The sequence below is a fragment of the Sciurus carolinensis genome, chromosome 2 (assembly GCF_902686445.1).
Source record: "Sciurus carolinensis chromosome 2, mSciCar1.2, whole genome shotgun sequence".
Lineage (NCBI taxonomy): Eukaryota > Metazoa > Chordata > Mammalia > Rodentia > Sciuridae > Sciurus > Sciurus carolinensis.
In genome coordinates, this window is record NC_062214.1 from 102,908,625 (window position 1) to 102,936,010 (window position 27,386).

At 37.5% G+C, this 27,386-nt stretch overlaps 1 protein-coding gene and 1 non-coding gene across 2 annotated transcripts in view; both read left to right on the forward strand.

Moving 5' to 3' along the window:
* Positions 1-20,876: 20,876 nt before the first annotated feature.
* Trpm7 (transient receptor potential cation channel subfamily M member 7) overlaps positions 20,877-27,386 on the forward strand; it is a 100,430-nt gene continuing 93,920 nt past the window's right edge. Inside the window, 1 exon segment of the mRNA XM_047542129.1 lies at positions 20,877-21,125. Within this exon segment, the coding sequence (XP_047398085.1) occupies positions 21,123-21,125 (3 nt within the window). The 5' untranslated portion in view covers positions 20,877-21,122.
* On the forward strand, positions 22,327-22,406 carry Trnaa-ugc (transfer RNA alanine (anticodon UGC)). Its single transcript has one exon. It is a non-coding gene; the product is annotated as a tRNA-Ala (tRNA).

Genomic DNA, 27,386 nt, shown 5'->3' on the forward strand with positions numbered 1-27,386 from the left:
GGGCTGAGGGCATAGCTCAGTGGTAAAATACTTGCTTAGCATGTGCAAGGCACTATATTCCACTCACAGCACAAAAAACAAACAATTACAAAAAAATAGCAAAAGTACAAACAGTGCAATCTCGGGTACCACACACACCAAAAAATGTATCCCAGAAAAGCATTTATACAAGCAAATGAAAGCAATGCTCAATTCTAAGCAACATTAATGATAAGATACCCTTCCTAAAAAATATGGAAATTCCAACATCTGCATAAGAGTTCTTCAAATAGAGTCTTTGCATTTATAGCAATAACCAGGCTTCTTAACAATTCTGGAAGAGAGAGCTCTGTAGTGAGGTACTCTCATAGTTCATTTTGCATTGCTGTAACAGTACATACTACAACTGGGTAATTTATAAGGAACAGATTCATTTCTTACCATTTTGGTGGCTGGGAAGTCTGGTGTTGGGGGACCCACACCTGGAAAGAGTCGTTTTACTACTTTTAGTGCTGAATTTGCTTTTATAACAAATCCATTCTCACCATAACTAACCTACTCCTAAGAGAACATTAATCCATTAATCCATGAGGTCTCTGCCTGCCCTCATGACCTAATCACCTCTTATTAGACCCTACCTCCCAACACTGTTGCACTGAGGATTAAATTCCCAACACATGAACTTTGGGGAACAATTTACACCACAGCAGGAGCTAATTCATACAATTCTTTTAGGAACTTATAGAGAAATAGTTCTTAGACTTACCTAAAAAGGAAAGCCTATGGTTTATCATTTCTATGTTAAAAACAACTTTACAATTTAGATTATAGCATGACATATCTAGATTAAGTAGAAAAAGTTGTAAATTAGATTCTAGTTTATAATGTTCTGTGAATAGGTTCTACTACCAAGAAATTGGAAAACCAAGTTTTCAAAATACTTGAAATTTTGATATGATAATAAACCCAAAAGCTACAACCACAAGTTGCTTTTCGTTTGAGTGTGTGTGTGTGTGTGTGTGTGTGTGTGTGTGTGTGCTTGTGTTTGAGGTGCTGGTGATTAAACCAAGGGACACTCTACATCCCCAATGCTTTTTATTGTATTTTGAGACCAGGTCTCACTAAGTTGCCTACTCTGGCCTTGAATTTGCAATACAACTGCCTCAGCCTCCTTAGTCACCAGAATTAGAGGTATGCACCACTACACAGGCCCAAGTAATTTTTTTAATATTTTGCTTTAGTTGTGGGTGAACATAATACCTTAATTTTATTTCTATGTGGTGTCAAGGATCAAACCCAGGGCCTCACGCATGCTAGGCAAGTGCTCTACCACTAAGACACAACCCAGCCCAATTATTTTTATAAATATGAAAAGAATGCATTTTTCTTAAGTACATGAAACATTTTTCAACTGAAGCTTCACCAATTATTTATTCTACAAAACCAACTCCAACTCCTTTCAGTGCAGAGAAATAAACAAATACAATTGCCAAATTCTCTCCATTCTATCTTTCAAATATCTCTCGAAAGAGTTCCAAGGACTCACCATCCCCACTGTCACTAACTCGATTAATATATCTCTACTGTATCAAACTCTTAACTTGTCTTCCAGGAACTAATTTTATTATCAATTTCCTTTCTACTTCAGAGTCAGTTTTTTTTTTTTTTCCAAAATTGAAATTGGATTATGCAACACCAGTACTTTAGGAAAAAAAAACCTTTAATAGCACCTAGTTCAGAATCCTGAGATCTGCAGAGAAAAAACAAATTCATTCAAACTCAACAATCAACACAGGCAACTTCTATGACCAAATATATGGGGGTTTTCCTCACAAATGAAGCAAGTAGTCCTTCAGCAATGGACATCAGCTTGGGGTCCCCTAACTCAACTTAATTCTGATATTATCCATCTGGAATTAGCATCAGATCCCACAGGTTGAAGGCTCTGTTTCGACCCCCACCCAATGCCCATTGCTAGCCCCAGGTTATTTTACCTGGGGTTCTGACGAACCAGCTATAAATTGGGTTTTCACAGCCCCCTTCCTGGGTTCCATTAATTTGATAGAGCAATTCACAGAATCCAGGTAAACTTAGGTTTGTCAGTTTATTGTAAAGTATATTACAAAGGATACAGATGAAGATTATAAAATATATTACAAAAGATACAGAAGAAATAGAGTAAGGTATATGTAAAGGGGCACAGAACCTCCAGCCCTCTCTGGGCATGCTACTCTCCAGAAATCTTCATGTGTTCAAAAATCTTCATATGTTCAGAAATCTCAGCTCTTCAGAAGCTCTCTAAACGCAGTCTTTGGGGGGGGGGTTATGGAGGTTTCTTTACTTAGGCATCCCCTTCTGAAGGTTGGGGATGGGTGTGGCTGAAGGTTTCAGTCCTCAAATCATGCCTTGGTATTTCCAGTGACTGACCCAGGCTGAAGCTAGTTAGGGTTGACCAGCTCCATCAGTCAACTCAGCCCATTGGCATACAAAAAGACACCTTGAAGAGTCCAAGAATTTTGGAATTGTGTATCAGGAAAGGGGATTCAGGATAGGACCTAAGAACTGAGGTGTTGTAGCTGATACCGTCTTTGTACAGACATCAAAATGACACACACAACCTAGATGGTATAGTCTACTACACACCTAGGCTATACTCTAACCTTATGAGACCACTGTTATATATTCAGATCATCATGGACAGAAACATAGTTATGCAGTGCATGACTGAATATATTTCAAGATTTCATAAGGCCTGCCCAGTTTAGTCCCTGTTCACTTTCAACTTAATGTCCCATCATATTCCTTTGCTTCATTCTTGCCTATTTGAACTCATCTTCCTTAGTAACTTTCCTGTGCAGTCTCCCCTTCCCACTCAGCCATCTTCTACAGACCCTTCAAATATCACTTTAGTTATCATTGATTGCAATAGGGAGAAATGAACAAGGAAAGAATAAATGCGGACAATACCTTTGTGGGGTTTTATAATAAAATAGGAGAATCCCAGTAACTAGAGAGAGAATATAGGGTCAAGAAATAAGATCTTGGCCTTGGGGAGTTTTTTTGTAGGAGTGAGAAATAACATATGAATACTAAGGGGGATCCAGCAGAAAGGGAAATTTTCATGACGTGGAAGTGTGATGGGAAAAAATAATTACACTTATTTCCTATGTGGCACAGAGGTGACAGGATCCAGTGCCCAACTGGAAGAGGTATCATTACATATGAAAATGGAAGGTTCATCTCCAGCAACTGGAGATAAGGTAGTTGTGGTATAATAATATATTGTCTTTGGTCTTTGTCCCAGTTCCAGGCAGAGATCCTAAAATCCTTGGAATTTCCCAAGTGATAGGACTACATTTTATTACTCATAAAAGCCTGCTTTGATCACACCTGAGTTTAAGAAGATGAGATGACTTAGAGTGGGGCTTCTAGATACCCTCAGGATAGGTCTGGTTGCTAGGTGAACCAACCTTTTGATTAAAGGGTTGAAACTTTCAGTCCTGTCACTGGCCACTATGGAAGTGAGAGGGACTGGAAATTGACTTTATCACCAATGGCCAATGATTTATTCAATCGTGTTTACATAATGAAGCCTCCATAAAATTCAAAATAAGTAGGTTCAGAGAGCTTCCTGAATTGGTGAACACATGGAAGTTCTGGGAAGGTGGTGTATCTAGGGAAGGCACGGAAGCTCTTCATCCTTTTTCCTATTTCTTGCCCCATGTATCTCTTTCATTTGTCTGTACCTGAGTTTATTCTTTTATAATAAACCAGTAAATGTAAGAAAAGTATTTCCCAGAGTTCCCTGAGTCATTGTAGCAAATTATCAACTGGGGTCATGGGGACCCCTTATGTATAGTCAGTCAGGAGTACAAATGGCAACCAGGGACTTGCAATTGGGGTCTAAAGTGGGGATTTATAATGGAATCAAACTCTTTAATTTATAAGATATAAAAGTAACTTCAGGTAGTTAGTATCAGAATTTAATTGTAGAATATGCATTGGTGTCTGTAGAGAATTGGTTGTTAGTGTTGGAATACACCTCGGTTGTGTATATGAGTACAGGTGCAGGGAGATGAGGCAGATGTTATTGGTGGGAACATGGGAAGTTCTATTCTGATTGCTCTTATTTTCTGACAGTGAAGTACTAAACAGCATCATCAGCTGAGAATCAGTTTGGGGAATAGACACGCAAAATTTGAAGAGGAATGTAAGGATATTAAAAGGTTGACTTTCAAAAGTGTACCAAAAAGAATTGAGTGAGTGGTCTAGAGTACAGGTTCTCAAAGTACAACAACTCCATCAGCAACAGCATCAGTGGGGATCTTATAAAAATGCAAAATCTCGGTCCCTGCCCTGAACTTGACTCAGAAACTCTGAGAGCAGGGTGCAGCAATTTGTTTCTTAAGCTTTTCTTATGGTTCTGTTGCATGCTATATTTGAGATCCAGTGTAACAGAATCACCAGAAGGCTTGTTGAATCATATATTGCTAGGTCCCAACACAGATTTTTCTTCTTCTCCTCTTTTTTTTTTTTTTTTTTTTTGTTTGTACTAGAGATCAAACCCAGGGGTGCTCTACCACTGAGCCACATCCCCAGCTCTTTTTATTTTTTATTTTGAGACAGGGTCTCACTAAGTTGTTTAGACTGACCTTGAATTTGTAATCCTCCTAACATAGCCTTCCAAGTCACAGGGATTATAGGTGTGTGCCACTGTGTATGACCAGATTCTATTTTTTCCCCTCCCTTCCTTTCTTCCATTTTAACCTCCCTTCCCTCCCTTCCTTCCAATGCTGGGAATCAAACTCATGGCCTTGCATATATAAGGCAAGTGCTCTATCTCTATACTACACCCCTGGTGCCCCCAATCTCAGATTTTCTAATTCAGGCCTAGGGTGGGACTCAACCAAGTATTTCCATTTCTTTTTTTTTCTTTTTTTTTTTTTTTGCGGTACTAGGGATCGAACTCAAGGCCTTGTGCTTGCCAGGCAAGCACTCTACCAGCTGAGCTATCTCCCCAGCCCAAGTATTTCCATTTCTAAGACGTTGCCGCATAGCTAATGCTGCTGGCATGGGCACCAAAGTTTGAGAACTACTAATCTAACAAAATATTTTATGATTGATGAGTTGCAACAAGGGCTCATTGTGACATTTGCAATATTAAAATTAAAATAATTTTTCTTGGTTGAATATATGGGTGTGTACACACTACATTCAATTACAGAGCCAGACTATGATTTAGTCAGTCAAGTTCAAGAAAGTTGAAAGAGAAGCAAAGGTATTTATGAGGTATGTAAGGAAACAAAGATAAATGGCTAACCATAAAATTTAAGATGGGTAAGAAGGGACATGAGGATTTGGGGAAGGGGTGCATGATAGTGTAAAGGTGTTAAGGCTAAGTGCATTGTAGGTCCCTGTGAGGTTGAATGATTATTTGGTTTGAATAGAAGAAATTGCATATAAGAGCAGTGATGAGGAGGTAGATTGTTAGATATTGAAATTATGAGAAATTACCATTATTGGTAATGACAAGGTCAATGAAAGTTCACCAAATAAAATACAGAATGCCCATGTAAATTTGAAATAATAAATTTGAAATTTGTAAATTTCAAACAAATGACAGATTCTTTTCTTAAAGATTCCTTTAACATAAATATGTCCTAAAGTATACTCAGAACACACATTATAAATATGTATATATGATATTATATACAATTATACTATATATGTGTTTTATCATTGTTATATATATATGAAAATGTCCTTTGGGCTGGGGGTTTACATCAGTGATAGATCATGTGTGAATGTGTGAGGGTCTGGCCCCAGCACCACAAAAACACAACAAAATAAAAACCCTACAAGAAAATGTTCTTTCTTACAAGATTGAGGTTGTGATACACAGAAACAAAATGAGATGGTGTCTGATTCACTTTTAAATCCTTTGGCTAAGAAAAAAAGGACAAAAAGAACAATTAAAGCAAATGCAATAGTTTTTTTTTTTTTTTTTTTGCGGTACTGGGGATCGAACTCAGGGCCTTGTGCTTGCGAGGCAAGCACTCTACCAGCTGAGCTATCTCCCCAGCCCCTGCAGTAGTTTTGATAATCATTAAATCTAGATTATGAGTGTGTTTACTCTTACATATGTAGAAAGTTTTTCATTAAAACATCTTTGGAAAGTTGTTTTATGGACCTTCAGAAAGGAGTAACTAGATATGCATTCAATTCACCACTAATCTGCATCTTTCCTTATATTTTTACTTCAGCTATACTGAGCACTTGTATTTCAATACTATTCAGCACAGAGCCAGTTACTCCTCTAATTAATAGTTGGTTGCTTAGCTATTTGTTGTTTACATGTTTTAGTTTTACTTAGAGTTTTATATGTTGTATAATTGACTTTCATGATCTTGAAATATATAAAGCTAAGATTAGATAACTGCATATTATCCCTTTGAGATCTTCATGAAACAAGATGAACATCTCCTGAGAATAATGAGACAAGTATGTACATATCCATACACATCAACACACACATATAGTAATTCCACATCAATATCATTTCATTTGCATTTTAAGATATTCCTTAGCTAACTTTACAGTGTTAAAACCTTGATAAATTGCCATTAAAGGATCTATGTTAAAAATATTAATATATAGTAGAAATAATGATATCCAGTATCAGAAAAGAGTTTTTTTAAATGTAATGCTAGGGAGTGGAATCAGGTCCCCCAGTGTGCTGAGTATGAGTTCTACCACTGAGATACACACCTGGCCCCAGACCTTCTTTAAGATTCCTTGTTTTTAATTTTGTACTAATATCTCAAGTGAAGAAAAACAATTTTTAAACCCTCTGGAATAACTTACAGAGCAAACAGTTAAAGTGTCAATTCAGATAATCAAGTTTAAGTGGACTCATCTTTTTATGTATATTATTATGTGGGTTTACTCAAAGACATTAATATGTGTCAGTGTGAATAAAAAACAATTCACTATCAGTATCACCAATTAATTTAAAAATAGTGAAAATTAAAATCAACAGCACAGTCTCGTGATTCCTAATATCTAAAATCACTCATGTGTAAAATGTGATTATTTTTCCCTCAGTTTTAAGTGGATAAGTCTCTGCCTGAGACTGGGATTTGGGAATTAATTTTTTACATAAACAGCATGAGGAGTTCAGAGGTAGCTCTGTGGCAGAGAGCTTGTCCAGCATGCATAAGGCCCGAAAAAAAAAAAAAGAAAAAGAAAAAAGAAAACAGCACCAATTTTGCTCATTTTGTTTTGTTTTTCACTTTCTCAGGAAATAATTGAATCACATGACTTAGGAATCGCTACATCATTAAAATGAGTTAAATTAAAATTAATTAATAAAATTAGCAAAATGTCATTCCTTATCATAGTTTTATGCATTTATCATAGACCTCTCTGAACTCTCCATCCAGCCAAAGGAATTCATTCATCATACACTCACATGCTTCAGAGAAGTTCATGCAACTCTAGCAATAACATTTTTCACCACAGGAGCATTGCTAAAATCAAAGGGGAATTTCTCTCTATGGTTACTGTTAATTTATTCTAGCTTTTGCCCACTAGAGGAAGACTTCAGGGAGAGGAATAGGGTGTAGCTCAATGGTAGAGCATGTACTTAACATGTGCATGGGCCCTGGGTTCAATCCCCAGCACCAAGAGGAATAAACACCCAATGTTAGGAGGAGATTTTTGTACCTCTTTAAAATTAATCTGGAACCAAAAGATTATAAAAAAGTGTAATTAATTAGTATAGTAACATATAATACTGTTGAAGAAGACTGATTTTCATATTTTCAGCTATTTGAGAAAAGTTTATGGACAACTTCTGAAATGCCAGGCACTGTACTGGTGTTAAAGATTAATATTTAAAACATTTCAGATATTTTTAGTTGGCATTTTATAAGCTTTCCACTTGTGACCAAGGTTAATTCTTTTGAAAAAGTGTCAAAGAAAAAAAAATCCATTAATCCTCTATTCAAAGTACAGCGAAATTTGTTGGAACTGGTTTAATCACCCTCTGTTTATATAAACAAAGGATTCTGTAATGATTTGCCAAATATTTATGAATGTCAAATTTTAAATGACCAAGAATGTTAAATAAAATGCACATTTCATATATTGACTCTTGTTTTTGCTTTGATGCAATAATCAGTTTTAACTGTTTTAATGTTGCTAGCATTCTTAGTCATTCCTTTTCAGTTTTAAGGTACAGTGTCCCACTCTCAGTCGCCCATAGACTCACCCTGGTGGCAAATCCATTTAGAAAGACATCAGAGGCATGATTAATGTGGAAACGAACACACGAGCCAACAATTTGGCCCTAGTGATGTAAACAGAGATCTTTGATTAGCTGATTAAATAGATTTTAGAAAATAGTTTGTGAAAGATTGAATCATATATAATCTGTTTTCTATTATTAGTGACTTTTCTGTGTTATGTCTTTCTGTCCAAGAAGTAAAATAGTGCAAGGCTTAAGGACACAAACTTTGGAATTAGACTATAATGATTGAAAACTTGGCTCTGCCTTCTATATAATTTCCAGCTCTGTACAATGGGGATATAATAGTATCTGGCACATAGAGTGGAGAGGACTTAATGAGTCAATACATGTTGTGAGTAGAAGAGCAGCTGGCAAGGAGAAACCACACAATAAATACCATCTATACAACGTAAAGGCAGAAAGATCTTCCTGTTTTCAAATCATTTTACTATGAATCCCGTTTTACTTATCTGGATGTAAACCTCTCTATTGTCAAGGTTTCTGAAGCACATTTTAAATAACTATGGAAAGTTATAAAACCTGTCCAGTGAAGGAGACAGTAATCATTCACAAAATTTGTAGTTACTTACCACTACTATTCGTAGCTATTGCTTTCTTTGGTTTTTTGGTCTTTTTGATACAGACTGAACCCATGGGGGCTTTCCTACTGAGATATATCCCCTGATCTTTTTATTTATTTTTTATTTAAGGGTCTCAATAAGTTCCTTAGGGACTCCCTAATTTGCTGAAGACTAGACTTGAACTTGAGATCCTTCTGGCTCTTGAGTCAAGTTGTGAAGATTGCAGGTGTGCACCACCAGAAAGACCAGGAAGACTTTTTTGTAGTCCTAGTGGCTCGGGAAGCTGACATAGGAGGATTGGGAGTTTAAAGTAAGCCTCAGCAACTTAGGAGGCCCTAAGCAACTCAGAGAGACCCTGTCTCAAAATTGAATATAAAAAAGGGCTAAAGATGTGGCTTAGTGGTTAAGCTACCCTGAGTTCAATCCCTAATACCAAGAGAAAAAAAATTGAGAAACTACTAACCTCCTCATATTTTCATCATAGTTTAAAATATTTGCAAGAAATATAATTACTAGAATATTGCAAATTTACAAATCTGTGCGTGTGCGTGTGTATGTGTGTGTTTGGGGACTGAATTCAAAGTCTCACACATACTAGGCAAGCAATCTACCACTAAAACTGCATTCCCAGCCCACAAATTTATACATTTTAAAATAAAACTACATCACTTGGAATTTAAATACCACAATGATCCAATACTCACCATTATTCATTTAAGAAAGTTAAGAAACTACCCTTTAAAATAGGAAATATTTCTGGGCATACCTTTAATTCCAGCCACTTGGAAGGCTCAGACAGGAGGAATAAAAGTCTCAACTTAGCAAGAACTTGCTTCAAAATAAAAGAATAAAAAAGGGGGACTGGGGCTATAGCTCAGTCAGTAGACTGCTTGCCTTGCAAGCACAAGCCCTGGGTTCAATACCCAGCAATGCAAAAAAATTAAATAAATAAATAAAATTAAAAAGGGCTGGGAATATAGCTCAGCAGTAAAGCACCCCTGGGTTTAATTCCCAGTATAAGTAAATAACTAAATAAATGGAAAATTTATATCACTCTCCTTTTGTCCTTAACTTGTGTTCTATTCTACTTTCCCAGTATGTATGTGTGTGTTGGGGATTGAATCCAGGTGCACTTTAACACTGAGCTACATTCCCATCCCTTTTTATTTTTTTATTTTGAGATAGGGTCTCACTAAGTTGTTGAGAGCCTTGCTAAATTGCTGAGGGTGGCCTCAAATTTATGATCTTCCTTTCTCTGTCTCCCAAGGCACTGGAATTACAGGCATGCACCACCACACCCCAGCTCCAGTATGATTTTTCTTTTTTTTTTTTTTTTTTTGGTACCAGGGATTGAACTCAGGGACACTTAACCACTGAGCCACATCTCCGCCCCTCTTTTGTATTTTATTTAGAGACAGGGTCTCGCTGAGTTACTTAAGGCCTCGCTAAATTGTTGAGGCTGACTTTGAACTTGCCATACTCCTGCCTCAGCCTCCCGAGCTGTTGGGATTGCAGACCTGCACCACTGCACCCAGCCTTCAGTATGATTTAAAAAAAAAAAAAAAAAAAAAAAAAAAAAAAAAAAACAATTAAGAGTCTTAATTTTTAGGTGAATTTTACAAAAGAAAGTGAGCAGAAAGTTTCAATTAATCTCTTTCTCATATTCTGGATCTGTACGCACAGGCAATTTTCCCTGTTATTAACATTTTGCATGAGTGTGGTACATTTATTACAACTGATAACACGATTGATGTAAATAAAGTACACAATATACATTTGGTTTTACCCTTGTGTTGTATATTCTATGGGTTTTGATAAATATATAATGACTTATATTTACTGTTACAGTATCACATAGGGAAGGTTAAATTTTCCTCCACCCTTTTAGGATCTCCAGCAGGAAATGATATAAGACAGATTAACAGGAAAAAAAAGGCATGTAAACTTTATTTATATGTACATGGAACCCTCCCAAGAAAAATGAACACCTAAAGAATAAGTGCTTATACATTAGGTTGAGCAAAGAGTGGCAGTCGTGGGAAAGTAATAGGAAGGTAAGGATTAATTTAATGAGGTTTTTTGGTAGCGATTTCTCTCAGTCTCAAGTCTGTCTTCCCTGATTAGAATATTTCTTTCCTCCTGGAATAATGAGGGTATCTTTTACATGGGAGTTTCATCTTCTGCTTTCAGGAAGAAAAAAGAGGAGGTCAGAGTCCCCTTGCTGTACCTGCTGTTTTCCAACAGCCTTTAATTCAAATTAACCAATAACCCCAAAGCATATTTGGGGGTGGCATGTCCTGAACGCTTCACATAAAAGCTTCACTGCCTTAAAAATACTTTGTGTTGCACCTATTCATCTCTTCTGCCCTTCCCACATCCTCTAGCAAACACTGAACTTTTTGTCTACATAGTTTTGCCTTTTCCAGAATGTCATATATTTGGAATCATTTCAATATGTAACTTTTCAGATTGACTTTTTTCACTTAGTCTTACGTATTTAAGGGTCTTCCATGTCTTTGCATAGCTTGGTAGCTCATTTCTTTATGTTGCTGAATAATATTCCCCTGGGTGGATGTAACACAGTTTGTTTATGCATTCACCTACTGAAGGTCATCTTGGTTGTTTCCAATTTGGGGCAATTATTAATAAGACTTTTATAAACATTTGTGTATAGGTTTTTGTGTGTACATAAGTGTTCAATTCATCTGAGTAAATATCAAGGGGTACAATTGTGCTGTATAATAAAAGCATGTTTAATTTTGTAAGAAGCTGCCATTCTGCCTTCCAAAGTGCCTATTTTCCTTTGCATTCTCACCAGCAATGAATAAGAGTTTCTGTTGCTCCACATCCCTGCCAGCATTTGGTGCTGTGGCTATTTTTCATTTGGCCATTCTGATATGTGTGTAGTGTTATTTAAATTTGCAACTTCCTGATGGCATCTGATAGTGCACATCTTCTCATATACTTACTTCCCATCTATACTTCAGTGAAGTGTATGTTCAGATTTTTTATCTTATCTGCAGATTTGAGTAAATTTTTGTTAACTGTGGAAGATCTGTGCCTAGGTTCATTTTTTTTTCCCATGTGGATGTTCAATTGTTTCAGTGCCATTTGTTGAAAACACAATTCTTTCTCCATTGAATCGCATTTGCTCTTCTGTCAAAGATTGGTTGACTATATTTGTGTGGGTCTATTCCTGGGTCCTCTATTCTGTTCCATTGACTTATTTTGTTTATTATTTTGTCAATATACACTGTCTCCCTTATTGTAACTTTATAGTTAAGTATTAAAAATCTTGAAGTATGTCAGTTCTTAACTATGTTTTTCTCCAATATTATTAGCTAGTCTATGAATTTTGTTTTTCCACTTACGTTTTAGAATTTGTTTGCTGATATACACAAAATAACTTGCCTGGAGATTGACTGAGATTGTTTTGAAACTATAGTTCAAATTGGGAAAAATATCTTGACATTATTGAGTTTTTTGATCCATGTAGGTGGAATATCTATCCACTAATTTAGAGTTTCTTTGACTTCTTTGATCAAATTTGTACTTTTCTTTATATAAATCTTATAAGTATTTAGATTTATATGAGTGTTTTATTTTTGGTGCTAATGTAAATGGCATTGTGTTTTAGTTTCAATAGTTTATTTTCCTTTATGATTTTATCCAAATAAAAATTATTGATTGAGAATTATTGACCATACTGTGATGCTTTTCTACAACAAAATGTGTCTTCCAGTACATTGAGACAATAAGGTGAAGAAGGGTGATTAGTATTCTAAGGCAATGGTTCTCAAATTGGGATATATATTCCATGGTGATATATGAAGATTTTCCAAGGGATAAGGAAATTATTAGAGAACTGATATTTAAGGGATTGATTTCATAGAAAATTTTAATTATATATGTCTCTTATTTTCACTTTCTTTGGGAATACCTCATAGTTGTCCATATTATATCATATTCAGTAGAACTGGAGGCCAAACTAGTCCATCAGGTTTTGGACAAAACATTTCAGGAAAGAGACATGAGTGGGTAGCACGAAATCTCAGTCATGCATGGGAATAATCTAGAGCAACATGTGGTCGATGCAGATGATGAGTACATTTTCTGAGTGGATGTATGGCTGATGGATTAAACAATATGCTGTGGTAATGCAGACTTCCATGTTGTGCTCCACCTCTGGCTACCCTCTACTGTATAGGACAGTGATCTGCCTTAATTTGACATGATATTCTGCATGCCAGAATCAGAGGACAGAGTTACATATTTAGATTCTTATCAATCAAAGGGTTTATTTGGTTCTCTAACAAGTATTTTTTAAATATAAGTATGTGTCATCAAACACTGGGAAAGGATATGCTGATGAATAGGCTAGATAAGGTTATGATCCTCATGCAGTTAAATGTTTAGTGAAGGACTAGCAAATAAGTTGGTATTTGGAGTACAATGAGACAAATGGTATACTAGAGAATATACAGTGTACAATAGGAACATTCAGAATCATCTCCTAAATTGTGTGTGTGTGTATGTGTGTGTGTGTGTGTGTGTGTGTGTGTGTGCATGCTTTGAAGGAAGGGGATAAAACAATTAAATTAGTGAAAGAGAGACATACAAGTTGAGTTGTGATAACAGACATTGAAGGGAATAGGAAAGAAGCTAGGAGAAGTGACAAGAGATGAGACTGGAAAGATAAAATGGTATCAGACTGTAAAATGTTTGGACTTGTTTATAAGAGTCATTGAAGGAAAAAAAAAAGACTCCTTGAAGGGTTTAAAGTTGAGAAGTGATTTATGGGTCATTATTATTAAATTAGTCCCAATAAGTCTGTTTTAATTTATTACTGGAGTCCCTGGCTGCTTATCATGTAAAAAGATTGCTATAATTTGGTGTGTTAAATCAGTTTTCTGTTGCTGTGACAAAATGCCTGAGAAAATAAGTTTAAAAGGAGGAAAGATTTATTTTATTTCATGATTTCAGAGGTTCCAGTCCACAGTCACTCCGCCCTGTTGCCTTTGGGCCTGTAGCAAGGCAGTACATCATGGCAGAAGCATGTGGAGGAGGTTATTGCTCATCTCCTCGAGATCAAGAAGCTAAGTGAGGGAATTAAAGGGGCCAGAATCCCAATATACTCTTCAAGTGCCCCCCACCAGTGACCTATTTCCTCCAACCAGGTCTCACCTCCTAAAGTTTCCACCACCTCCCAATAGAGCCAGGGGACCAGACTTTAACACATGCACTTTTTGGGGGACATTTAAGATCAAAACCATAACACTTGTTTATGCCTTTCTGCCTTTAAGTGTTCTCTTTACTCAGAATGGCTTTGTTTTATATAGTCCTTCCACTCTTCTTGCAAGACTCAGTTCAAATTCTATTGCCTTCAAGTTTTCCAAATATTCCCATTGGTGATTAGACTCTACCACTGTAATGATTTATTCATATCACAATTTTATCAGTTATATACTGCTACATAACAAATTATCCAAAATCTTAGTGGCTTAAAAGAATAGTGAACTTGCTATTTTTCACAGTTCCTAAGTATCAAGACATTGGGAGTGGTTTAACAGGGTGATTTGTCTAAGAGTTTTTGGAAGTTATGTCAGCTGGGATGCCGGTCATTTTACATATTTTGAGAGGCAGAAGGCTTTCTCCATGGTTTACCTACATGGTAGGCAAGTTGGTACAGGCTGTTGGCAGAAGGTCTCAGTTCCTTGCCATGTGTACCTCTTTACAGTTCTGCTTGACAGTTGGCTGTCTCCAGAGTGAGTGATCTATAAGATAAAGATGGAAACCAAGAAATCTTTTATGATTAAGCCTCAAAAATCATACATTGGGGCTGGGGTTGTAGCTCAGTGGTAGAGTGCTTGCCTAGCATGTGTGAGGCACTGGGTTAGATTCTCAGCACTGTATATAAGTAAATAAAAAAAGAAAGGTCCATCAACAGCCAAAAATATATTTCAAAAAAATCATATATTGTTGTTGTTAACAACACATTAAGAAGATTAAATATGATGACAAGCTGGTTTTATCCCAGGGATGCAAGTATGATTTAACATACACAAATCAATAAATGTAATTCATCACATAAACATAATTAAGGATGAAAATCACTTAGTCATCTCAATAGATGCAGAGAAAGGCTTTGACAAATTTAGCACTCATTCGTGATGAAAACACTGAAGAAACTAGGGATAGAAGGAAAATACCTCATAGAGGTGTATATGAAAAACCTAAAGTCAACATCATGGTGAATGGGGGAAAACTGAAAACATTTCCTTTAAAATATGGAATTAGACAAGGATGTCTACTCTTACTGTTCTTTAAAATAGTACTAGAAATTCTAGCCAGAGCAATTAGGCTAAAGAAGGAAATAAAAGGGGTAAAAATGGGAAAGGAAGAAGTTAAATGATCATCATTTGCAGTGATATAATCCTATACTTAGAAGATCCAAAAAGCTCTACCAAAAGACTGTTAGAGCTAATCAACAAAATTGGAAAAGTAACATGTTACAAAATCAACACACAAAAATCAGTAGTTTTCCTATATACCAACAATGAATCTGCTGAGAAAGAAATCAGGAAAAGAATTCCTTTCACAATAGTCTCAAAAAAAAAAAAAAAAAAAAAGAAAGAAAGAAAAAGGAAAAAACTGAAAAACAAAAAATAAATGCCTAGGAGTATTTCTAACCAAGGAGGTAAAAGACCACTACTATGAAAACTTAGAACACTGAAGGAAAAACTGAAGAAGCCACACAAAATAGAAAGCCTTCCCATGTTCATGGATGTCCACACTATCAAACGCAATATGCAGAGTCAATGCAATTTCCATTAAAATACCATTGACATTTTTCATGGAACTAGAAAAAAAGTATTAAAATTCATTTGGAACAATAAAAGACCCAGAATAATCAAAGCAATTCTAAGTCAAAAAAGCAATCCTGGAGGCATCAAATACCTGACTTCAAATTATACTACAGAACTACATTAATAAAATCTGCAAGGTACTGGCGTGAAAACAGACACATAGCCCAATGGTATAGAATAGAAGACACAAAAACAAACCCATACAGATAGAGTCATCTGATCCTTGACAAAGGTGCCAAAAACATACAATGGAGAAAAGACAGCCTTTTAAACAAATGGCTCTGGCAAAATTAGTTATCTATATATAGATGAATCAGACTTGACCCTTATCTCTTAACCTGCATAAAACTTAGAATGGATCAAAGACCTAGGAATTAGACCCGAAACTATGCAAATCTTAGAAGAAATCGCAGGCTCAAAATTCCAACATAAAGGCACAGGCAATGACTCTCTCTATAGGACTCCTGAAGCTCAGGAAATAATACCAAGAGTTAATAAATGGGGAAAGGAGAAACACTGGGTAATGATACTGGCCAATTTATATTGCTATGTCATGTGCACGCATGAATATGTAATAGCAAATGCCACCACTATATACAACTATAATGTACCGATACAAATATGAATAAGAGAAAAATAAGTCAAAGTCATACATTGTCATTTCTACAATATCCCAAGTACACAGGCCAAATCTATTCATTGTGAAAGTGTCTAGGTCAAAGTGAGGATACACAAGATAAGAAACTCTGAGGGCCCTGAAAAGACTGAATAACAGAAATTATAACATTCATCTTCGTTTTAACTTAAACTTGTATCTGTCCCTATCTCACTAAATCAATCCTGTGGGGGTCTCTCAGTCACGTCCCTCTGGATGAGAAAAGGGTTAACTGCCAGAGGATGATGTTGGCTATAAACCAATCAATTACCCATAAACTTATTTAATCAATAAACACACAAGAGTCAATATTCCTTTTAAATGAGAGGGGGTGTGACAGGTCTGGCCATACCAGCTCTGGCTTCTAACAACATGGAGTAGCCCAACTCTCTTTTACTTATAGACACAGAGGTAAAGGGGACCTGGAGGAACTTCTTCTGTGATGAACAGGATGGGGTAGAGTTAGGGGAGCCATTTTCTCAGGGAAACTAGACAGGGAACCATCTGATTCTGCTAGATAAGGATGGTTTCCCACACAATCCTTTACCTTTTTTTTTTTTTTTCCCACTATTGCTCTCACCCATGGAGTCTTTTTAGATGTGTTATTCCTAATTGAAGTTTATCCTATGAAATTTTAATGCCACTGTGTATTAGTCAGTTGTTCATTACTATAAGGATACATGAATCATCCTACTTATGAAGAAAAAGTTTTATTTAGCTCACAGCTTTTTGTTGTGCTTTGGTTTTGGTGCTAGGGATTAAATCAGAGTTTTGTACATGCTAAGCATGCACTCTACCGCTGAGCTTTTCTCCTAGCCCTTAGCTTAGTCTTGCAGATTCAAGGTTAGGGGACTGGCATTGGCTCAGTCAGTTTTGGTGAGGGACTTCTTGGCTGTATCACATCACGGCAGATGACAATAGCAGGAGCACATTCAGAATTCAGATATCACATCTTGATACAGGAAGTTAGAAAGACCAACTCAGGGGTTGTGCTCAGGCTTTTGTAACAATTTGCTCTTTCAATAACTCACTCCAGGAAACTAGTAGTCCCTGAAGGCAGTGACCTATGACCTCCAACCAGGCCCTCATCTCTTTAAGAATTTTTTTCTTAGTTGTAGACGGACACAATACCTTTATTTTAATTATTTATTTGTATGTGGTGCTGAGAATCCAACCCAGTGCCTCACACATGCTAGGCAAGTGCTCTAGCATTGAGCTACAGCTCCAGTTCTAGGCCCCATCTCTTAAAGGTTCCATCTATCAATATTACCACTCTAAGGACCAAGACTACAAAAATACTTTGTTTTCCAACACACAGACTTTGGGGAACAAACCACATCCAACCCTGTATGTTTGTACACTGTATGTTTGCTTATATACTATGTGTCTATCTGTGTTTTATATGTTTAGAGTGAAATTATTTTTACTTCCTTGAGGGTGGTACCACCACTTCGAGGTGAGACTGCATGCACTAGACTGAGAGTTGAAAATCTAGGAGAGTTGGTACTGTACCATGCCTTTTCATCTCTTTATTCTCAAAGCACTTTGCTTAGTGCTTTAACCAGAGGAGAGTAGTAAATGTTTCTTGAGCTGTATTGTAAATAATTAGGCAAGGACAGGAGGGAGAATGAATATGTGATACAGGGAGAGTGGAAAATAGACACACCATTGACGAAATGGAAATAGAACCCCCAGGGGAAAGAATTGTGAGGGAAAGAATATTTAATAAACATTTTCTGAAATACTGAATTTGTCAGTCTTGTTCATCACTGAACACTGAATACAACTGTTCCTGACATATCTTAGGCTCTCAATTCATATTTTTTTGTGAACAGATTCATTCTTCAGAATGATTGCTGGCCAACATATATAAACTTCAAGATTGCTTACCTGAAAATTAAGAAATTTATTTAGATAAGTTCAATTATTCATAAGTTCAACAGGATAAATCCTGTTCCCCATTTCCAATTTTAAACTCTACAATTTATCAGAGTTCTGAAGATTGACAAGGAGTTCATCTTGTTTCATTTCTTTCTTTCTTTTTTTGGTACCAGGGATTGAAGATTGAACTCAGGGGCACTAGACCACTGAGCCACATCCCCAGTCCTATTTTGTATTTTATTTAGAGACAGAGTCTCACTGAGTTGCTTTGTGCCTCACTATTGCTGAGGCTGGCTTTGAACTCACTGTCAGGTGGGCTCTATTGCACCTGGCTCATCTTGTTTCATTTCTACATCATCCAAGAAAGGAGTGAAGCATTTCTTGTTGGCACAAAAAGGCCAGAGTTACAAAGTTCCAGGGAAACAAAGTACTCTTATTGTATTCTGATTTTCTAGTTTGTTTGTCTCCACCTTCTAGATTATAAATCCCTAAAGGCAGGAAATGTGTAGGCCCTGTTGAAATCTGGAAGATAAACATTTATTGAATGCATGTATAAATTAGTCAAAATCCTTGCCCCAAGGAGCTGGCAATCTAATATGACACATATGTTAAAACATTTTAAAGCCTTGGTCCCGCTAAACCTGCCAGATGGAAAAGGAATACCTGACACCTGAAGATTGTCAGAAGATCGTTTACAAGCACAAAGCTTGCTAGGGAAACAGTGGTTGGATCAGTTTTGTTGGAGAAAAGATCCTGCTACAGTGAACAGTGGGTCATGATGGTAGGGAGGTAACAATTATGCAGCATGAAAAAAACCAGATCCCCCAACAAACATGTTCATTGTGTGATGCCAGTATATAAAATTTTAACATGTGCTAACTAATCTGTAGTGACTGAAAACAGGTCCTCCCTATCCATGAGTTCAGTGTATTCAACCAGAGAATGAAAAATACTTGGGGGAAAAAAATGCTTCTGTACTGAGAAAAAAAAATGCTTCTGTACATGTACAGACTTTTTTTCTTATCCTCATTCTCTAAAAAAATACAGTTTAACAACTATTAACACAACATTTACATTCTACTAGGTCATGGATTAGGGATAATTTAAAGTTATATGTAAAAATGTGTGTGTGTTATATGCAAAAACATCATCATTTTATAGAAGGGACTTGACATCTGCTGATTTTAGTTTGGGCGTGGAGGAGTCCTGGAATGAATGTTCAGAGGACACCAAGAGACAACTGTAATTGCTAAGGGATGTTGATAGGGAGTGACAGGATGAAAGGGTCACAAAAGGTGGCAGGAAACTTGATGATGAATATCACTATCTTCATTGGGGAAATAATTGATTTCATGGGTGTAAACATAGGACAAAACTTATCAAATTGTACATTTAAATATGTTAGATTATCTTCTGTCATTCTTCAATAAAACTTTTTTAAAAAGAGATAAGAAGCCAGACAGTGGCACAGGCCTGTAATTCCCAGCGGCTCCGTTGGCTGAAGCCAGGAGGATCTCAAGTCTGAGGCCAGACTCAGCAATTTAGCAAGGCCTTAAGTAACTTAGCAAGACCCTGTCTCGTGGGCTGGGGTTGTGTGGCTCAGCGGTAGAGTGCTTGCCTAGCATGTGTGAAGCAGTGGGCTCCATCCTCAGCACCACTTACAAGTAAATAAACAAAGATCAATCAACAACTTAAAAAAAAAAAAAAAAAAAAGACCCCGTCTCAAAATAAAAAAATAAAAAAGGAATGGAGATGTGGTTCAGTGCTTAAGTGTCCCTGGGTTCAACTCCTCGTACAAAAACAAAAAAAGAGATAAGATAGACAAAGGGAAGAGGGTCATATTGAGAAACCCCTGAAGTCTCTGAAGTTTCTGGGAGCAGAAAGTCGAAGTGTGAAAAGCAGTTTTAAGGAAATTAAACTGATTGTGGTCTTATGAGTGGGTAGGGAAGAATAGCATTTAGTAAGCTATCAATAATAACCAAAGCAATGGTGTGATAGCAAAGGAAATGGTAAGAGAGGCATGTATTAGACAGAGCGACGACCTACTGTCTTTGGTTCAGAAGGTGTGTGGTACAGGCATGTCTGTCGGTGATATCTTTGGAGGGAAACAGAAGGGAATCAGTCCCAAAAGAATTTTTACAGCAGAAACTGAGGAATCTGGAGGAAGAACGTGATTTAGGAAAAGATGATTTTGCATTTTGGACGAGAAAACAGTAGTATTTGGAACCTTGATCCTTTCTGAAGCTCACAGAGGGGTTCGGGAAGCTTTAGTTTGCTTGAGTGTGCAGGCAGAAGCCAGGTGGGTTAGTGGAGGTGACACAATGCCGCAGCTCCAGGCTGGATCCCGGGGAGGCCTGGAACCTTAACCTCAAACACTGCTTCCTCAAATTCCACCCGCGAGCTGGGGCAGGTGTTTGAGCAAGACCTGTCGACGGGAGAGCAGGGGAGCACACCCTCGCCGGACCAGGAGGTGGTGAGGCTGAGTGTGCTCGCGCCCGGCTCGCGCGCTCCACGCAGGGAGGCGGCCTGGGAACGCGGGAGCGCGCGCCCTTCACGTGACCCGACCCGCGGGCGGCGACGCACACGACGCGCCCCTCACGTGGTCTGTCTTCAGCCCCGTCGCCGGCGGAGGCGGGCGCGGGCGCGTCCCTGTGGCCAGTCACCCGGCGGAGTTGGTCGCACAATTATGAAAGACTCGACTTCTGCTGCTAGCGCCGGAGCTGAGTTAGTTCTGAGAAGGTTTCCCTGGGCTGTCCTTGTCCGGCGGCCTCTGCTGCCGCCTCCGGAGAAGCTTCCCGATAGATGGCTACAGGCCGCGGAGGAGGAGGAGGTGGAGTTGCTGCCCTTCCGGAGTCTGCCCCGTGAGGAGAATGGTACTGGACCCACTCAGGCCCGGGCGGGGAAGGGAAGGGAAGGACCTGGCGGGCAAGTGTGTGTGTGGGAGCCGCGTTCCCTGGGGCGAAGGACCCTCGAATTGCCGCGAGGCTTCGGAGTTGCCCGGGCAGGACTGCGGTGCTGTTCGTTCGAGGTTGAGGGGCGGGAGGCAGGTAGCAAGTCTGGCGCCACGGCTCGTCGAGGGAATCCCCTGAGTTGAGGCCGGCTGGCGCGAGGGCCTCTCGAGGCGGCAGAGGCGCGATCCGGGGACTACCTTGCCGCTCTGAGCTGGAGTGAGCTCAGCGGCGCAGCGCGCCAGACGCAGCGGTCTGCCGCCAAGCTCCGCATCTCCCGGGAGCGCGGTCCTCCTGGCGCCAGTTGCTGGCAGATAAGGGAGCCAAATGCTCTGCTAAAGTTCAACATGGGAAAGGAGGGAGGGCTGGAAGGGAACAAAAAGGGTAGAGGACACGAGTTTGGAGCTGTGCCTTGTTTGCTGTGTAGTGGATACTCTACAGGTACATTTTCTGTTTTGGAGCCAAAGGGTTGACGCTGTTGACCGTACATTTGGCTTAGAATATTCTTTAGCAAGAAGTAAAGATCTCCGGGGTGGGGGACTCTGCTGTGGGGACTGAGGCAGTGTACTGTCAGGGTTTAAGTTCATCTGTCTCATATGTTGCCCTAGAGAGGGGTCTAAGCTGAAGGGGCATAGAGGAGGGAGGGAGGCGGTGCATTGCAGCTTTTGATAAAGCTTTTTTGTTAAGACCAGGAACTGAATTCGAAGATTTCTTACAAAGAAAGTCTTTCAAATGAGGGACTTGAACAGCAGGGTAGGGATTTCTGGTTAGTACTTTTAACTTGATAGACTTTATGCAAACAGTTCTGCCTCTGCTGAAGTCTGACAGGTTTTCTTTTCTCTAGCAGCAAATTTCAAGTGCCTTATCAAAGTTAAACCAGGGTTTTACTTATAGCACGGATTTAGTCTTACTGTGATTAAATAGTTCGTCTTTCACTAGGTTCCACCTTCTTTGATAATGTAAAGCCAATAAAAACGTCCTCTTGCCCTTTTCCTGTTTCTTAAAAGAAGGGTGTAAATCTCTTTACTTGAGCTAAAATTTGAATCTATTACTTAAAAGAATTTAAGGGAATCCTTTGGGGAGGGGGGTTGAATCAAAGGGCCTTGGTTAAAAATAGCAAGCCTTGGGGCTGGGGAGATAGCTCAGTTGGTAGAGTGGCTTGCCTTGCAAGCAGGAGGCCCTGGGTTCGATCCCCAGCACAGCCCAAAAAGAAAAAAGAAAAAAAAAGTTAGCAAGCCTTTATTACTATTAAGTGATATGTCCAGTTTTCCTTTTTAGAGGGTAAATAGCACAGATTTGAACCTATTAGCTCAGTATTTTAAAATATTTCATGTATTAAGATATGTTAGAAAATGGAAATGAAGATTCTTCATCTATAAGCCATTCATTGCTTCCTGACAGACTTATTTCTACTGAAAGTCTATAATTTCTTCGTTTTTCCTCAAGTACCTTTCTCAGATCCAGTCTTTACCTTAATGTCTTGCTATCTATGTACTTTAAAAATCTAGCCTTCAGAAACTAAGATGTCTTAAGTTTCTCCTGTTTCTCTTGCCTTTCTGCTTAAGTTCTTTCTATTAGCAGATAAGCTCCCCCAAGTGATTTATTTGATAAATTATTCAACAAATGTGGCACATAGTATGAACTGTATTGGTTGAATGTGCTGTTAACAAACCTATTGAACCTGATGTGGTATTGAATTGGTGGTTTTAGTTGTCAGGAAACTGACCTTTAGAAGAAAAGAGCATCCTTAGTTTTTTCTGGGAACTATTGTACAAAACTGTACATGAGTGAAGTAAGGGAAGCTATGGGGTACCGTTGGCACTATTACAGATAAGCAAGACGAAATTTCTGAAGGTGATACATGTCATGCAGATGATTTTGGATTTTTTTTTTCTGTTTTTTTTTTTTTCAAAGTATTGTCACTTTAGGCAACACTATGGAGGGTGAGTTGGTGAGTAGTTAAACACAAAAGACACTCATACAGGAGGCAGTTGTAAGACTCTTGAAAAATGTTGAGGGCCTGAAATAATTGGTAGAATAAAAAAGGAAGAGATTTTGCCCTTCGGGAATTAGAGAATTTGGTCACGTTTGTGGAATAATATCTCTAATTTGTGTATATAATGTTCATAATAACCGGCCATGAAATGAAAACATTGAATAATTGAAGTTATTACTTAAAGGGTGCAGATGTAATAGTTGAAAACAGTACTTAATATGTTTAATTTATTTAAAAAAATGGACTATGGAATCAAATGCTTACAAAATTTCAGTTGGAGACCCGTACTAATCCTAGATATTTTGATTTAATTCTGATTTTCCCTCTAACATTCTAACATGGGAGATTTCAAACATGTAAAGGTTCTGTGTATAGTAACACAAACCACCATAAATCCATTGACAAGTTTCAACGTTACAGGCATGTGACTTTTGTTTCTTTGATTACTCCTCCCTTTCCTCTTTAACTGGATAGATTTTTTATATGTTTGGTGGCACTGGAGACTGAACCCAGGGGTGCTCTACCAGGGAGCTGCATCCCCAGTCCTTTATATTTTTTATTTTGAGATAGAATCTTGATGAGTTACTCAAGCTGGCCTGGAATCTGTGATCCTTCTGCCTCAACCTCCTGGGTTGATGGGATTATTGGCATGTTCCACAGTACTCAGCTCAACTGGATAATTTTAAAGGAAATCATAAACATATCATTTATAGATATTTCATTGTGTATATACCTAAAAAGACAAAGAGTCTTAACCACAGTAACAATTAGCTTGCCTGAAAGGCAGTAATTCCTTAATATTGTTAATAATCACCGAATATCCTTGATTATCTCATGTTTTATTCCATTGATATGTTTCAGTCAGGATAAAGAATTCTGCACTCAGCATTTGGTTGATAACTCTTTCAGTCACTGGTACCTTTTTTGGTTTTGGTCTTTTCATTTGCCATTTACTTGTTGAGAAACAAACAAAATAATTATTTGCCCTGTAAAATTTCCCACAGTTTGGATTTTGTTGAATGTTTCCCTTTAGTGTCATGCAACATGTTTCTTCTCGGCATTTACTATGAACTGTTGACAAATCTCAAGACTTGATCAGATTCTAGTTTCATATTTTGGCAAGATTACTTAGTAGGTTTAATAAGTTGTGTTAAATACTTTCTACTGCATCACATTAAGAGGCACGCATCTTTTTTTTGTTTTGTTTTTTTTGTCTGTGCTAGGGGTTGAACCCAGGGCTAGGCAAACGCTCTACCACTGAACTGCACCCCAACCCTTTTTTAATTTTTAATTTTAAGATTGGTAGATTTGTATTGTTCACCCTTTCAGTCATTCACATAGTGTTTTAGTAGGAGCCATTCATGATTTTTGCCATTGATCCATTATTTCAATTTTGGGTCCTCTTTCTCCTTTTCTTTTGGGAACTTTTCAGCATATGAGTAAGTTCCTCAGTCGTCGTTGTCTTCTTCTTCTCCTTCTTCTTCTCCTTTTTTTTTTTTTTTTAGTGATTCCCCATTAAGTGTCTTTTAAATTTGATACCTGGGACCAAAATTTAAAATGCTTGAGGTTAATTTAGAATATAAGTACTAAAGGGGTTTTAACTGTATCATTTATGTGAATCCATGAAAAGAACTTAGATGGGTATCACTTTTTATTTTTTCTGGGAGCTATAATATAAAAACCCAAACTTAGTTTGCAATGAGTAGAGTGTGGGTTGATATGGGGTAATGGAGGGATTTTGCAGTTATTAGATTAGTTTGAATGTGACTGCAGTGTTTGACTTGGAGAACTGGACCTCATCAGGTTTACTTTATAAAAGTGGTTGATTCTAATTTACAGTAAGTATGTACTTTTAGAGATTTTAAGTCTTTGGTTCAGTTCATTTTGGAGTTAAAAATTGTTCTGAATCTGTTTAACCTGCTTTTGGCAAATTGTGTTTACTTTTCTACCACTTAAAATTTTTAGAATCCTGTTAAAGAAATTTTAGTGTGTGGGGGTAAGCAATTCTTTGAGGTTGGTAGACTTGTCTCTTGACCTAAGTGTCTTTGCCAGGTCACAGTTTTTTGTTTTTTTTTTTTCCTCTTCAATTTTGAGACAGGGTCTCACTATATGGCCACAAACTTCTGGACTCAGGTATTCCTCTTTTCCTCTGGCTTCAGCCTTCCAAATAGTTGCAGGTATGCTCCACAGTGCCTGGCTTGAAGTCACAATCTTTATGAGCCTTGCTGTTAACTTCTCTATCTGCAGATAATGATTTTATTTCTGCTTGACCTCAGGAGTAATGCTAGTAAATCTTTGAAACACTCTCTGTCTCTCCTGCCGTCATGTAGACATGTTAATACCATAACACCTTAGCCATTTACCTGCCAGACTTCAGGAAACCTTAGCCTTTGGAAACCCAGTTCCTAATTGAAAGTAAGGAAAAACTCTTGAGCCAAGCCATATAAGGAGCCTAACAACCTTGTAATCAGGGTTCACTGATTGAAAAACATGTGCAAAGTGAAATTTAACAGGTTTAATTAGCTCCTTTCCTCTGACAAATTGCTAGCACACTGGAAATGATAGAAGGAAATACATCCAAGAAGCAGATTTTTATTATAAGGAGACTTGAGAAACATTAATTAGACTTACAGTGTTTTACATTATTCTTCAGTATATGATTCTGTAGTTTTCCTTTTCTTTAAGAATATAATTTGCCATACACAATACACAGAAGACACTCTCGTGAAAGAAAAGTATATAAGTAGACTTTAGATAAATTTTTATAGGATTAGCTCACAGGTGTTAGCATTTAATTGTGGTTTTTGTTCTGAATTTTTTACATATATCAGTCCTTCAAGAGAATTCCTTTTGTTTTTTCAAGAACATTCTAAGGAATAGACACTGTCTCCCATTATTAATATGAAAAAAGAAGCAGCAGCAACAAAATTACTCCCCTAAGGTCACAAAGCTAATAAGTGGCAGAGTAGGTGTTTAACTGTCAAACTATATAAACTTGGAGATGGATCTTCATATTCAGGGGTACATATATTCTTAGGATAGATTATTTACAACTCAATTATGTACATTTTGTTTTGTCAAAGTGCAGACTTAGTAGTTGAGGGAATCCTTTGTAGATTGGAAATCACTAATTAAATAGATTTCTGTAAGGGTAGAATTCTTCATTCAGAACTGCAAAAACCTGTTCATTAATGTATCAGTAGAGTATCATCACACTGCAGGAATAGACACTGGGTTGATATGCTTTACTCACAACATGAAGACCCAGGTTTTTAAGTAGAGAATGCCCTAATTATTTTCTTTAGATTTTTATTTTTCCAATTCATTTTTGTGTTATCACCTGAAAACTAATGATCTCCATTGATCCATTTAATTCAATAGATTTTGTTGCTTTGGTAGGGGAAAAAAAAAGTCATTTTAGTAGGGAACCAGGAGCCAGGAGTAAAATGAATTTAAATTGTGACATTTGACTTCAATTACATAATATTTAAAAGTAAACATATATAATTAAGGGTTTTTTGGTAGTTGCTTTTAAAAAGAAAATTTTAGTTGTAGATGAACACAGTACCTTTATTTTATTCATTCACTTATGTGTTACTGAGGATTGAACCCAGTGCTTCACACATGCCAGGCAAGCATTCTACCACTGAACTACAACTCCGGCCTTGGTAGTTGCTTTTGATTAGGGAATTCAGATATATAAAACAATGGGTAGATTATAATATAAATCACATACCCAGATTAAGAAATAAAATATTACAGATAAAATTGAAGTTTCCTATGTATCTCATTAAGATCCCATTACACTTTCCACTTTTGCAGACTTAACTGTCATACTTAGTTTGGCTATGGTTACCTCCTCTTTTCCAGTTTTCCTATGTGTACCCCAGTGCTAACTTTTTTGTTTTATGAACTGCATATCTCTCTTCAACTTGTGCCATTTTTTTGTTTTTTAGTTTGTTGGTGGTAGACTATTTGTTCATTTAGTTTTGGGTTGTTGATGTTTGTTCTTTTTTTCACTTTCTTCCCCCCAATTCCCTGTTTTTTTAATATGGTGCTGGATATTGAATCCAGGGCCTTGTGCATACTAAGGTGACATTCTGCTATCTAGTTATGTCCCCAAGTCCCTAGTTTTTAATTGAGTTTTTAAATACAGTACTGGAAATTGAATGTAGGGTTGCTTTTCCACT